The sequence below is a fragment of the Sarcophilus harrisii genome, chromosome 2 (assembly GCF_902635505.1).
Source record: "Sarcophilus harrisii chromosome 2, mSarHar1.11, whole genome shotgun sequence".
Classification (NCBI taxonomy): Eukaryota; Metazoa; Chordata; class Mammalia; order Dasyuromorphia; family Dasyuridae; genus Sarcophilus; species Sarcophilus harrisii.
The window spans coordinates 46,413,496-46,428,830 of NC_045427.1; the positions used below are offsets into that span (position 1 = coordinate 46,413,496).

Genomic DNA, 15,335 nt, shown 5'->3' on the forward strand with positions numbered 1-15,335 from the left:
TTTACCTCATACTTTTTGGTCTTAATGATGTTATTATATTTCATTATATTAATGTACCACATTTTATTTAATCATTCTTTTGTTGTTGGATGTTTAAGTTTTTGCCATTTTTTGATTGCAATTACATATAATGCCATTATCTTTCTACAAATAATTTTCTTTTGTCATTGTTTTTAAATAACACTTAAAAATAATAATCTTTTGGGGGCATATTTCCAACAGTGGAATCACTGGATCAAAGAGAAATGTTTTTGTCTTTTTAAAAAATAACTTTACTTTATTCTGTCATATTGTTATTCAAAGCTTCTCCAAGTTTGTATCCTATCAGCAATGACTGAGCTTCCCTGCATTTCCATAATCCTAATGTTGAATTTGGGCTGTGATTCTATAATGTAAAAATCATATTGGGGCTACTTATGCTAAGCATGTACTGCTTCCAAAGGGTAATCTTCACCTCCTGGGTGTGTCTGAGGAGTGAGCTGGAAATGACTGTTGTATCATTTTCTTCTTTGGCCCATGTACACAAGGCTGTGCCATGGCAATGGGCCTCAACCCCTTACTCAAACACATACATCCTTTCCCAAACACCATCTGTGTCAGATTATGTATTATAGACCTACTTGGGAAAAGTATTTTAAGCTCTTCTTATATCGTTGACTCCACCAGAGAGAAAAAAGTAGAAGAAAAACAACTTGCGATTGAATGAGAAAATGGAAAGTGTTCATGGACCTGGTGATATATTGCTAAGATAATGTTGATATCTTATTTTTTAAGATGTGACAGTGGGGAATAAATTTTAAAATCACTGCAAAGCACAAGCAGGACAGAAAAATGATCTTGCATCATTTTTAAGTGTTTTATATAAAAAGCACCCTGTAAACCTTAAAAGTCCTATGTAAATGTCAGCTGTTATTATTGTGTTGTGAATAAGAAAAGCAGACATTTTATGAAATGATATTTTAACACTACAGTGTGCTAACCCTTGACAAATACTGGTATGCTTCCTTGGGAATCCAGGTACTTAAACACTGATTAGCATTAAATTCCCTGTTATAAACAACCTAGACTGGGAGCACTGGGATCTTTCAATACACACAATATATTAAGAGTACTTTATTATGATCTGAAGTCACAATCCTAATTAGAAGAATAAAGTGGAAAAAGCACAGATGCCATCCAAAAGGTCTAGTGTTACAGACCCAGTGGTTTAGAGGATGCATTGTCAGAGGATCATGTCAAGACTCAGTTATCTTTAAAGTGAAGTTTCAATGAGATGCCCAAAAGCATAGAGGCATGGGCTGAGATCTATAAGGACCTCAGAGACCATCTAATCTTATACTTTTGTTTTACAGATGAGGGAAATTGAGGCTCAGGGAAATTAAGGGACTTGTCCAAGACTATACAGGTGGTGAAGTGTCAGAGGAGGGATTTGTACCCCTTGATCCCCTGGCTCCAAACCCAATGCTCCTCACACTTGTGCCACATTGCTTCATTCATTTGTTTCTGTGTTACTTTCAAGTGTGACTTGATTTCCTAGAGTTATAGACATTTGGGGAAGCATTTAGATAATCAATGTTTCTAACATGTGTCCAAGTTTCTAAGCCATTGATGAATACAATAGAGCTATATAATATTTAAGATTAAGATTCCTGGCTAATAGGCCATTATTAGACATTATCTGCTGGTTTGGGTCTATTGGAAAATCCTATATCCCCAACTGTCTCTGTCCTTATCTTATCCCAAGTGGTATAGAACATGGAAGAACAGAGAGAATCCAAAAATGAAGGGTCTTAAAAGCCACTGAAATAATCTGAAATTTACTTTATAGGCAACAGAATCATTCAGGACTTTTAAGCAAGGGACACCTCATAGAATAAGCAACTCATCTCCTTGATTTTTTAGATAGTAATTACCTATTACACTTTTGACCCATTTCCCCTTTTCCTTCTTTATAATCACTGATAGAGAATTATTTTAATTGCTTTGGAACTCCAACATAGAACCAGGATGAGGTTCCCATAGACTCTAGACAAATCTGGAAATTGCAAAATCTTTAGGATCGAAAATGTGCCTCCTTTGCATAACTGTACACTTGAGGCTTTGAATGTTTACTATAACAGCCCAGTGACAAAATCAACACCTAGGAGGGCAGATAGAGTAGAATTTCTATAAAAACTTCAGTTTTAAAATAAAAAATAATATCAAAAAGTTCCACCGTCATTATGTTACAATCTAGACAGCTATCTATCTTGACAACCTCAGATTCTGGTGCTGTTACAGCTCTACCAGAATATCCTTCTCCCCTCTGTTCTTTTTCCATTTTCTTGATTCCTGTAAGCAAACAGCCAGTGTGTTTTGATCCCAACAAAACTATCTAATAATCCTTCTATTTCCTCTATCAATAGGGTTTATTCTAGAGTCTTTTCTTTTTAGTCTCATGGTTTGTGCTCTACCCTTTGCTCTCATAGTTTAGCAGTAGGTGGAGACTGGTCTTTGCATTAAAGGTGAGAATCCTGACTGCTCGTCTACCATATTTCTTGCAATATGACCTATACTTTTTTTAAGTGTTCAGGATTATTTTTAGTAATGAGGTCTCAGGAGTAGGTTGGGACCATGCCTGGAGATGACAACCAGTCATGGTTTCTGCATATGTTCAGTTGTAAGCGCAGAATTATAGTGAAGGCTACAGACATTACAGTCAGTTCATTTACATATTACTGTCCAATTGGCTCAAAAAAGTCTTTGGCAGTTCATTTGCTTACTGCTGTATAATGCATTTTTGCATCTGCATATTCTAGTCCAGGGGGTTGTTTATTGGCAAGCCGAGAATAATGATGAGGCTCTCACGTGTTCAGAGTGATTCTTAGCAAACTAGGATTTTAAGCTTTAACATTGCAACACTAGAAAACCTTCTTAATCAGTACTTCGGGAAGAGAGTGGGAAAGAAGTTTAACTTTGTTCATCAAATCTTTTCTTTAGATATAATACATATTAATTATGCAAACAAGATTAGGAAAGTGGATTACTTTAAATTATTTAAAAGAACAAATTATTTTCAAGTATTATTTGGCTTGCTAATAAAGTTTTACTTGGGTAACTCATCCTAACATGAAGGTCATGTAGGGTTCTCTAGGTCTATGTAGGAAGAACAGATCCTTCAGCATGTTCTACCAAAGTGATAGATCTGGTGATGGGTACCTCTGTTTGGCTTTTAAAATACTGAGTAACCTGACCCCTTTCTTTCTAGTTATCTTAATACTTCTAAAATGCTCTACAATTCCATTGACATGGGCCTCATTACTATTCCTTATATAAAACACTCCTTTCATTGGTTGACCTCCACTCCCTCATCTCTGCCTCCTAGAAAACTTCTCTTTTCCTTCAAAATTCAACTAAAATTCCATCTTCTGAAAAAGCCATTCCTCCTAAATTTCTTCCTTAATCATAATGCCTTCCCTTTGAGATTATCTCCAATTAGCCCTGTCTATATCTTATTTGTTCATAGTTGTTTGCATGTGGTCTCTCCCATTAGATTGTGAACTCTTGGGAAGCAGGGACAGTCTTTTTTGCCTTTTTAAAAAAATCTTTAGCATTTAGCAGTGTTTGGCACATAGTGGGTACTTAAGGAATGATTGCTGTCAGTGAAGGAGGCCTAACTGTACCAGATCTAAAACTATTATAAAGCAGTGGTTATCAAAACCATTTGATGCTGGCTAAGAAATAGAGTAGTCGATTAGTGGAATAGGTTAGGTTCACAAGATACAATAGTTAATGATTATAGTAATCTAGTGTTTGATAAACCCAAAGACTCCAGCTTTGGGGATAAAAACTCACTATTTGACAAAAATTGATGGGAAAATTGGAAATTAATTAAGTGTGGCAGAAGTTAGGCACTGAACCACACTTAACACCCTATACCAACATAAGGTCAAAATGGATTCATGATTTAGACATAAAAAGTGATACTAGCAGCAAATTAGAAGAACAAAGGATAGTCTATCTCTCAGATCTGTGGAGAAGGAAGGAATTTGGGGCCAAAGAAGAACTAGAGTACATTATGGAATACAAAATAGAAAATTTTGATTATTAAGTTAAAAAGTTTTTGTACAAACAAAACCAATGCAGATAAGATTAAGAAGGGAAACAATAGACTAAGAAAAATTTTTACAACCAAGGGTCTGATAAAGGTCTCATTTCCAAAGCATATAGAGAATTGACTCAAATTTGTAAGAATTCAACTCATTCTCCAATTGATAAATAGTCAAAGGATCTGAACAGACAATTCTCAGATGAAGAAAATGAAATCATTTATAGTCATATGAAAAAAATGCTCTAAATCACTATTGATGAAAGAAATGCAAATTAGGAAAACTCTAAGGTATCATTATATACCTCTCAGATTGTCTAAAATGACAGGAAAAGATAATGATGAATATTGGAGGGGATGTAGAAAAACTAGGACACTAATATAGTGTTGGTGGAGTTGTGAACTGAACTAATTTTTTGGAAAGCGATTTGGAATTATGCCCAAAGGGCTATTAAACAGTGCACACCTTTTGATCCAGCAGTGTTTCTACTGGGTTTATATCCCAAAGAGTATACTATATTATATTAGCTTTTCAATATCTCTTTTAATATCCCAGACTTTTTTTTAAAAAAGGAAAAGGACCCACATGTGCAAAAATGTTTGTGGCAGCCCTTTTTGTAGTGGCAAGGAACTGGAAACTGAGTAGATACCCCTCAGTTGAAGAATGGCTGAATAAGTTATGGTATATGAATATTATTGTTCTATAAGAAATGATCAGCAGGATGATTTCAGAGAGGTCTGGAGAGATTTATATGAACTTATGCTGAGTGAAGTGACCAGAACCAGGAGATCATTGTATACATCAACAACAAAAATATGTGATGATCAACTCTGATGGATGTGGCTCTTTTCAACAATTAGAGGATTCAGACCAGTTCCAATAGTCTTGTGATAGAGAGAGTCATCTATACCCAGAAAGAGAACCATGGGGGCAGAATGTGGATCATTATATAGTATTTTCACTTTTTTTTTTGTTGTTGTTTGCATTTTGTTTTCTTTCTCATTTTTTCCCTTTTTGATATGATTTTTCTTAAGCAGCATGATAACTTGTGGAAATATGTATAGAAGAATTGCACATGTTTAACATATATTGGATTACTTGCTGTTTAGGGGGTGAGGAAAGGGAGGGAGAAAAAATTTGGAACACAAGGTTTGTTTTTTTTTTTTTATTTAATAGCCTTTTATTTACAGGATTTATACATGGGTAACTTTACAGCATTAACAATTGCCAAACCTCTTGTTCCAATTTTTCACCTCTTACCCCCCCCCCACCCCCTCCCCTAGATGGCAGGATGACCAGTAGATGTTAAATATATTAAAATATAACTTAGATACACAATAAGTATACATGACCAAAACGTTATTTTGCTGTACAAAAAGAATCAGACTCTGAATTATTGTACAATTAGCTTGTGAAGGAAATCAAAAATGCATGTGTGCATAAATATAGGGATTGGGAATTCAATGTAATGGTTTTTAGTCATCTCCCAGAGTTCTTTTTCTGGGCATAGCTAGCTCAGTTCATTACTGCTCCATTAGAAATGATTTGGTTGATCTTGTTGCTGAGGATGGCCTGATCCATCAGAACTGGTCATCATCTAGTATTGTTGTTGAAGTATATAATGATCTCCTGGTCCTGCTCATTTCACTCAGCATCAGTTCGTGTAAGTCTCTCCAGGCCTTTCTGAAATCATCCTGTTGGTCATTTCTTACAGAACAGTAATATTCCATAATTTTCATATACCACAATTTATTCAGCCATTCTCCAACTGATGGACATCCATTCAGTTTCCAGTTTCTAGCCACTACAAAAAGGGCTGCCACAAACATTCGTGCACATACAGGTCCCTTTCCCTTCTTTATAATCTCTTTGGGATATAATCCCAGTAGTAACACTGCTGGATCAAAGGGTATGCACAGTTTGATAACTTTTTGAGCATAGTGGAACACAAGGTTTTTCAAGGAACCTATGCACATGTTTTGAAAAGAAAAAGCTTTAATTAAAAAAAAGAAGAAGAAGGAATGCTTGCTGTCCAAGGACCAGCTTAATTAAGTTCAGAGAAACATATCATATGATTAGCTCTAGGGTAATGCATATTTAATCCATAACCATCTACCAAGTTGACAGAGTTTGGGAGAGAGGAGTACTGACCTGGCAATAATCATAGGACCCTAAAGTATTGAGACAGGTCTTTGGTCTTTAAGAATGTCTTATTTACTCATTAACAGTTGTTGGCTTAATTACAAATTAAAAGGGCAGCCACAGGGTGCAATGGATAAATCAGAAAGATCTGAATTCACATCCTGTGTCAGACACTTACTATCTGTATGACACTGGAAAAAGTCCCTTAACTTTTGTCTCCCTTTGTTTCATCATCTGTAAAATGGGGATAATAATGGTACCTGCCTCTCCACTTCCCCAACATTATCATGAGGATAAAATGAGATAATATATTTAAAACTCCTTACAAACATTAAAACATTAAGGGAAGTCTCCTTACAAATATTGCTAGACTACACTTTGTTGGCCTAAGTTTGATTACCAGATATCTCTAGAAATGATAAAACCAATTCCACTCTCCCCTTACCACTCCTGCCCCCAAATAATCTAGAATTCAGGGTTTTTTTAATTACTTCAGGTCTAGTTCCTTTCCCCAGCTTGTCTGGTCTAGTGAGGTTTTACTGTATACTTAATAATAATATGATGGTGATGGCAAGAGAGTGAGGAGGCTTTCTGGGAAACATGGGAAATATGAAAAAGCCTGGAGCATGAATATATAACACACTCACAAGCTGTTATTTTATCTCTGAAAAATAATACCCGTTTCTGAAGCATGTGGAAATGCCCAAATGGATGGTGAGATTGAATTTATTTGCTGTTATCAGTTCCATTTTCCCTTTTCAAAAGGCCAGAGTGATCGTGGCACAAATATTTTAGCAGCTCCTTTCTTCAAGTATGGTGAGGGGTTTGGCAAACATTGACAAAGACTAGCCAGTCAATGGGCTGCCATTTTTTAGAGAGGACAAAGCCCCGAAACAGACTAGAAAGAAAAGGAAAAGTCCTGTCTTGAAAAGTCCTTCAAAATAGGAAAGTAGTGTTCTCAATTCCAGATGATGCTAATACACTGTGACCATTATCTTGTACTCTACAAAGCTGTGCTCAAATATCTTCCACTAAACCCTGGTATTCCTTATGTTTGGATTAGAAAAATTCTATGCTAGTGATCTTTTTTCCCCTCTGAAATATTATATATGAACTCATGTATCAAGACTTATGGCTTTTTTTTTTTTTTTTTGCTTGAAAATGGATTTAATTTCTTCTATTTTGGTGCAAAATTTCTACTTTAACTCTGGGGGAGTCCATATGCCTTTGGCCCCTAGCAGCAGCACTGACAGGTTCTTTCAATACATTTCAGATCCAAGTCTTCTGTCATCAAGTAACTTTGGGAAATGTTGCCCTGGTCCATTTGATCCTAGAATCAAATGCACCAGGTTAGGAGCCTTGATATTTTGATCTTCAAGTGAAACCAATGTGATAAAAACACATATTAGCTCCCACGCCTTCAAATACAAATACAACCTGTACATTCTAAAACATCAGGCAGCACCAAAGCCCTTGACTAATGTACAAGTCGGAGCAGAAAGACCCACAGGTAGACTTCAAATTAAAAAGTGAGTATACTCTAATTCTTATAAGCTTATGGATGTGTGACTCCGGCACTTGGTCCAAGGGCCAGCCTATGTTTTATGAGTTACATTCTTTAACTGTGATGCTACTCTGGAGAAGAAATTAGCATCCTTTATTTTATTTCATATTAATTAAGTGCAGTCCTTAGCTTTTGGGTAAGATGCCAGAGTGGCTATCACCAAAGCAGTCTTTGGGGCTATCCTGTAATTCTCCTGGGTCAACATGTGGGTTTCTAAAAGCAGCTGTCACTAGTTCAATATCCATAGTGTTTTAATATTTAAATACCAAGAATCTTGTCTTTAAGGCAGGTGTCTGGGCCAGGAATATGACAATAAATTTCCATTTCTTTATTTCCTCCTATTTTTACAAATAAGGAGGAATAGAAGAGCCCATGAGTACCAATCAATATACCCAACACCATCTTTACCAGCCAAATGGATTCCTCTTTTCATCTGAGCTATTTCATCATGTGGAAATAAGTGTAGGCTTATTTCCCTTTGATTGTGAAGACGATAAGGGGATTGGGACTGCCAGGTTTTTCCTATTTTAAGCATGTTTCAGGGAAGAACTCTCTGTAGATATAAATGATTAAAGAAACGCAGGCAAACAGGAAGAAGACTGCAGAAAAATAATCAGGTGGGGGCTTTAGCTTGCCACTGCAGGTGTGAAGTAGTTAAATTTTATTTTTAATTTAAAATTAGAAAACATACTCCCTTCCCCCACTCTCACCCCCCCCCCACCCCCCCTCCCGCTTTCTTTCTGGCAATGTTACAGTTATCTCCAGGAGAACAGGGTGCACAATGAGAGCCCCTGAGCTCATCAGGTGACTAGCACCTGGCGGACGGGACAAATACAGAATATGAAGTTATATTGTTTGTGTTATTAACATCTTATTTATTTAATGAACTAGGCACTTAAATAAATCACTCGCCATTTCTATCTCTGTTAGTGATATTCCTGACTAAATAGTACCATCAGAACCTAGCACTATGGAGCATCCTGCCTTTTGTCAAGATTAGATCAGTTAAATCTGATCAGAACAACTTGTGAGGTAAGCCTTATTTCCGGCGTCCCTCCCGCCCTCCTCCATGTCCTCCTTTCCTCAGAGGGCAGAAGACAGGATGGCACAAAGCAAAGGGTTCTGGATTTCAGAGGATGTGGAATCCCAGAGCTAGGGTGGGAAGGAGCCCAAGGAATCCTCCAGTTTAACCCCCAATTCCACAGAGGAAGAAACTGAGGTGAGGGGTTATGCCCTTGTGCAAGGCCACACTTCTTAAACTTCATAAACCTCAAAATCAAGGTCTGAACTTGGGTTTTTTAATACAATCAGCTTCCTTTTCACTGGAGTAGGGAAAGCTCATCTTCCCGAGTTCAAATCCAACCTCAGACACGTCTAGCTGTGTGACTCTAGGCAAGTCACCGAACCTTGTTTCCTCAGTTTCCTCATCTGTAAAATGCTGGAGAAGGAAATGGCAAAGCTCTCCAGTATTTTTGCCAGAAACTCCAATCGGATTACCAAGAATTGGACAAGACTGAAAAATGACTAGACAACATTTTTTTCCAATGCTCCCATCACCCTTCATGGGCATGAATGTAGCTTTGCTACTTCATCACTGAATGACCTTGAGTAAACTGCTTCACATGTATGGATCCCTTCTTTCATTTGTGCAGTGAGTGGTTTATCAGGATGGCCCATAAACCACCACAGTATCATAGATGAACCCAGGTATATTTTACCACACTCTCTACTCATGAATCACATCAGACTGCTTATCAGGCAAATTCTATACACAAGAATGGCTGCTACAGCGGCCCCATGTGCACTCTCAGCTCTTGAGGTTCCTGGACTTGGACAGACAGTGTAAGGATGTGCTTATAGTTTTCACCAGCAAGGAGATGTTCAGGACCAAAGGCTCTGGGGTGAGATGTCTCGGGCATTAAAAAGGTCAGTGAATATCAGTGAGGAACTTTTACAAGCTGGCTAAGACAAATATATCAATCAGTTGGAAAACTCTAAACCTGCATTCATTCAGAGGAAACAAACTTGAGCCAGATATACATATAATTCTATGCCCAATCTGTCCTAAGCAGAAAGGAATCTTTATAGACTAGCTAAAGTCACGACAAGGAAGCTGAATTAGATAATCTATGTGACCCCTTCCAGTTCTAAATATATGCTCTATTCTATTGCATTTCTAAATCATGTGCAGTCTTTTGATTTTTATATACATTCTTCCATTCAGCTCCTAGCAATTTGGCAAGAATGATTCTTTGCTCCTGACTGTGGATGGATATCAAGATGGCTGAAAAGATCCATTTTACTGTCTATTTCCCTCCTAAAGTCCTCCTGTGATACCTCCTCACGTGATGGAGGTGACTATGGGGTCCCAAAGACTATGCTAGCAGCATATTCAATCTGGAAGGGTCTCCAAGCCAGAAAAGCCTGGCTATTCTTTGAGGACCAGCTCAGCTTAGTTCAGAGACTGGCCTTGTGAGAGCGAAGTTTTTGGCCACATCAGCCCATGAAGACTATTTGTGTACTATGGTGCAGAAGGATTGTGATGACCTTCCGTTGACATTGTAAATCCTGGCTGAACATAGGTATTTGCATATTGGCTTTCCCATTAGACATGAGGACAAGGACTACGCTTTTGATTCTCTGTATCCTCAGGATTTAGCACATGGGAGGTATTTAATAAATGCTCAGTGGTAAAGACAATCAATAGATTCTATCAATAAAGAGAGTATCCAAACTGACAAAATCACAGATTCTTCAATGACTGTTGTCAAGTGTCCCCATGGACCAGTCACACCAGTTCCAAGGGCAGAAAACATCTAAGCTACCAACAAATGAATGGTTAGTTCGAAATAAGGGCAAATAATTTTAACAATGACAAGATAGTGAGCACAAACTCAGATTTAAAAAAAAACTGCAAGATCAGGACTTATTAGCGGAAGCAATAAGAAAAACACAAATTCTTATCAGAGAGGAAAAAATGACATTCATCTAATATGTTAATCACCAAGGAGCAGATGTCCCTTATACAATGATAACTGATAAAGTTTTTCAAAACAAAGCTGTACCACAGCTAGATTTCTTTTGCTTTTATATTTTCTCCAGCAAATAATATCTTTTCCTGAAGTATTGAAATGTAAATAATGTTCTCAGAGAGCCTTGAAAGTAGTGCCAAAATTTAACTAGTCCTCAAAAGTGTATAGCAGCTCCCTAACCTCCTGAAAGGTGCAAGAGAAGGAGATTTAACAAAATGGCTTCAATGTTACCAGCTAAGAATAAATAATTACTTGCTCTGGGACAAGCAGAATTACATTTCACTCTCTCCTGCCCTCCACAGCTCATAAAAGAAAACTACTGACTCTTCTGTTATAATCAACAATTATTTCCTCCCAAACAAGACAACAGAATATATACTCTGGTTGTTGTTCCTCCTTCTCAGAAAGGACCAATGACATCAGGAGGGTGATGTTTTGACTTACGAGTGAATTGGATTTAAGTGAGGCAGAGACATACAAAGTCATCAGCCCCACTCTCTCCAGAGGGGTCATGGACTCCATTAGGTAAGCGGTAGATCATGAATTGCATCGATGAGAAAAGACACATTATTTGGAGAACCAGGTATACTTATATTCCTTGATAGAACATAAACTCCTTGGGGGCAAGAATCATTTTATTTTTGTCTTTGTTTTCCCAGGGCATAACACAAAACTTGGTATATAGCATATTTAACAAATATTTGTTGATTGACAGGTAATGGAATTGCAAATTGGCAGAATTGTTTATGGAGAAAAATCTGGCAGTATGCAACAAGAATCACAATGATAACTAGGCCTTTTGACCCAATGACTAAATTATTCAAAATATACCAAGATATCCTGAGTATTAGCAAAAAGAAAAAAAAGAGAAATATCTGTTATATATGAATGCATTTATACATACAGCAATATGTATATACATATAAGCATTATTAGTAGTTGCAAAGAATTGATAACAACTTAACTTAAATGTCCAACAATTGGTAAATGGCTGGATAAACTATGGTAAATTAATGTAATGGAATGCTACAATGCCATTAAAATGATAAATAGAAGGACAATAAAGAAATGGGAAAAAATTTATATGAAGTAAAATGAAGCAGAGGTAACAGACCAGAACAATATACACACTATGTTTATGTTAAAATAAAAATATATACAAATTTGCAATGAACAAACAGAAAATAGGAAGGAGACAGAGGGCTTTTATAGCCATAGAATGTAGAAATTAATTTTACATGAAAATAATTGTAAATGTATGGCTTTTTTTGTTTTGTGATTTTTTTTTATGTCCATGATAAAGAACTGTATTAAAAATAAAGGCGGTACCCGACCATCAGTCTTTGAGTTCTCTAAATCAGTGGCTTTAAACTTTTGAGTTTTTGTATATATGTACACATATACTTATGAATACACGTATGCATACACATATATATGTATGGGGGTGTGTGTATGTATATATACATACATATAAATGGATTATTCTTTATGTGTCACTATTAAACTTTTGTTTCTCATTACAAAATCTTATTTTAAAAAATTGCATATTTATATGAACATGATTATGCAATATGACTGGAGGAGACAAGTTAGCTTAATGTCTTGGTTTTCTGATCTCTGCTCAGGAACTCTCCCATTAGTAAATGTAACAGTAACCTTTGGCAATCTGCCCAGATAAGTTTCATACTCAAAGCTTGTAACTATTGTTGTTCTAAGGTGAGTTTATTTTAAAGATAACTGTATTTAACTTTAAACAATTGGGCAGCTAGGTGGTGCCATCTTGGATAGAGTACTGGATCTGGAGTCAGGAAGACTCACCTTCCAATTTGACCTCAGACACTAACTAACTGGGTGAACTTGGGCAAGTCATTTAACCCTGTTTGCCTCAGTTTCTTATTTGTAAAATGAGCTGGAGAAGGAAATGGCAAAACCACTTAAGTATCTTTGCCAAGAAAATCCTAAATGGTGCCACAAAGAGTTAGACACCACCGAAAAATGACACAACTTTAAACAACAAAATTAATTCAATGTATGTTTACAAATATTTACATTTAAAATTAATTTTTATATTTCCATGAAAAATTATTAATTACTTTCTATATTTCCTTTTCCATCACCTATTTGTCAATTCACCTCTAAAAGCTGTATACAATTTTTTAAAAAATGAAAGTATCCTATTATACCAGTGACCGAGATAATGATACTAAGTATGAGTTAATGTATGACTTATCTTTCTTCTCCATACTCTAGCAACATTTGGACCAATGGCCTTCACCATCAGCCCAGCAGTGCTTGACCACTCGGTCCTACTTAACACCTATTCAGGACCTTGTCATGTCTTACTGCTAGGCCTTCTATATACCCTGCAGTGCAACTCATAGATAGAGAGATCTAGATATTTACATATATAAATATCACTACATCTATATCTAGATTATCTACCTATATGTATCAAACTATGTCTATATACAGATCATTTTATATGATAGTAATATAAATAGATATAGATAAAGTGATATCTAGTTATGGATAGATACCTGTATCTATCCATATCTATCTATCTATTCTTTATTATTCTGCAAGTGGTTTCAGAGCTAGGATTGTTTTTGGTATCTCTAGTACATTGCCCATATGAAGACTCAAAAACACCTTTTTATTCATTCATACTGTATTCAGGCATTCAAGTGTAACCCTAAACATTTTATAGGAAACAACAGGAGAGGTTGAAAGAACTTTCATCTATAAAAGGCCTTTCTTAGTCCTTTTCTGGGTAAAGGAAGATCTAGACATTAATAATTTGCTGAATTTCCTCCCACAAAATGACAAATAAATGCAATTCAATTCCCCCTCTTTTTTCCTTATATAAATCCAACCCATCCCAAGGGGTTCAGCTCAACCAAGTCTACCTACTCTAACAAGCATTTCTCAATTACTCTGGTCATACTAATATTTCTCTTCCTGACAGACAGCTGAATGGACAGGTAGATAGTACCTTTCTCTACATGTACCTTTCTTAAATCTCACATCTCCAATTGCCTATCATGCATTTCAAAATGTCCTGTGGTAAACTAACATGTTCAGAACCGAACTAATTAATTATCTTTCATAATTAATTAGCGTCAACTAGTTAATTAGTTGCCGATTGCCAACCCTCTCCTCTTCCTCATTTCCCTATGATTGGTGAAGGCATTACCATTCTACCAGTCACCCCAGTTTGCAACCTTGATGTGAGAGTGGACTCCTTACTCTTCTTATCCTTCATTTCCAATACATTGCCAAATCCTCTTGATCCTTCCTTTGAAACATTTCTTCTAAGAATCCCCTTCTCTCCTCTGGATTTCCAGCACCAGGGCTAGTCAGCTATGTCAAGCTGATCTACTGCATCCCAAACCACCACAAGTTGTCCTGACTTTTGTCCTGCCCCTGGAATTCCATGACTCAGTAAAAGAAGGAGGCTGATGACTTTGGGCAACTCTATCTCACTTAAATTTAATTCATGCAAAAGTCAAGTATCATTGGTCCTCTTTGAAAATGAAGGATGAACAACAGTTAGTCAGTCAATAAACATTTATTAAATGGCTACTGTATACCCAAATTACACTAAGTTCTGGAGATATAAAAAAGAGGAAAGAAGACAGTCCCTGATTTCACAGAACTCATAATCTACTGGGGAAGACAGCAAGCAAATAAATATATGCCAACAAGATATATACAGGATAACTAGGAAACAATTAAAAGAGGGAAGACACTAGAATTAGAGGGGCTGAGAAAAGCTTCCTGTAGAAGATGAACTTTTGGGGAGACTAGAAGGAAGTCAAGGAAGTCAGTATTATTACACTATAATAATAATAATTCTAATTATTATTAATGTCGGTATAGCACTTTGGTCAAGGCATTGTGCTTTACTAATACTTAATCCTTACAACAATCCTGAGAGGTAGGTGCTATTATGATCCTATTTTACAGTTAAGGAAACTAAGGTAAGTATTAATGATTTTCCTAAGGTCACATAGCCAGTATGTGTCTGAGGCTGAATTTGAACTCAGATCTCCATGATTCAGGGCCCACTGCTCTATGCACTATGGTGCCAGCTAAATGCCCAAGTAAGAATTTACTTACATTGGAATTGTTCTCTTATTTTGACATGTATATTAATCTTATCTTCCTGATCAGATGGAACATTCCTTACTGTCAAGAATTGGGTTTAACAATAATGCTAGAAAAAGCATTTCGATAACAGGCTGCTCAACATACTCTGTAGTACCTTAGTTCCATTCTGGTCTCCTTGGGCATGGATGAGGTATGGGTAGTTCTCATTCCTGGAGTTCTCAGAGACAATGCACACCTCCACTCCAGGTAATGGAGTACCCACAGCACCTATTAGGAAAAAGAAGAGAAAGGGGAAAAACAAAAAAAATCATGTTAAGTACAAGAAGACTAGTGGAAAATCTTAACCCCAAAAGCTTCATGAACTATACTTATAAAGGGGAAGCCTACCTACTTATCTAG

General features: G+C 36.5%; 1 protein-coding gene across 1 annotated transcript in view; it reads right to left on the minus strand.

Annotated features, from left to right (window-relative positions):
- ACSF3 (acyl-CoA synthetase family member 3) overlaps positions 1–15,335 on the minus strand; it is a 226,399-nt gene that overhangs the window by 124,984 nt on the left and 86,080 nt on the right. The window contains exon 6 of the mRNA XM_012540377.3: positions 15,091–15,203. Within this exon, the coding sequence (XP_012395831.1) occupies positions 15,091–15,203 (113 nt within the window). The remainder of the gene's footprint in view (positions 1–15,090; positions 15,204–15,335) is intronic.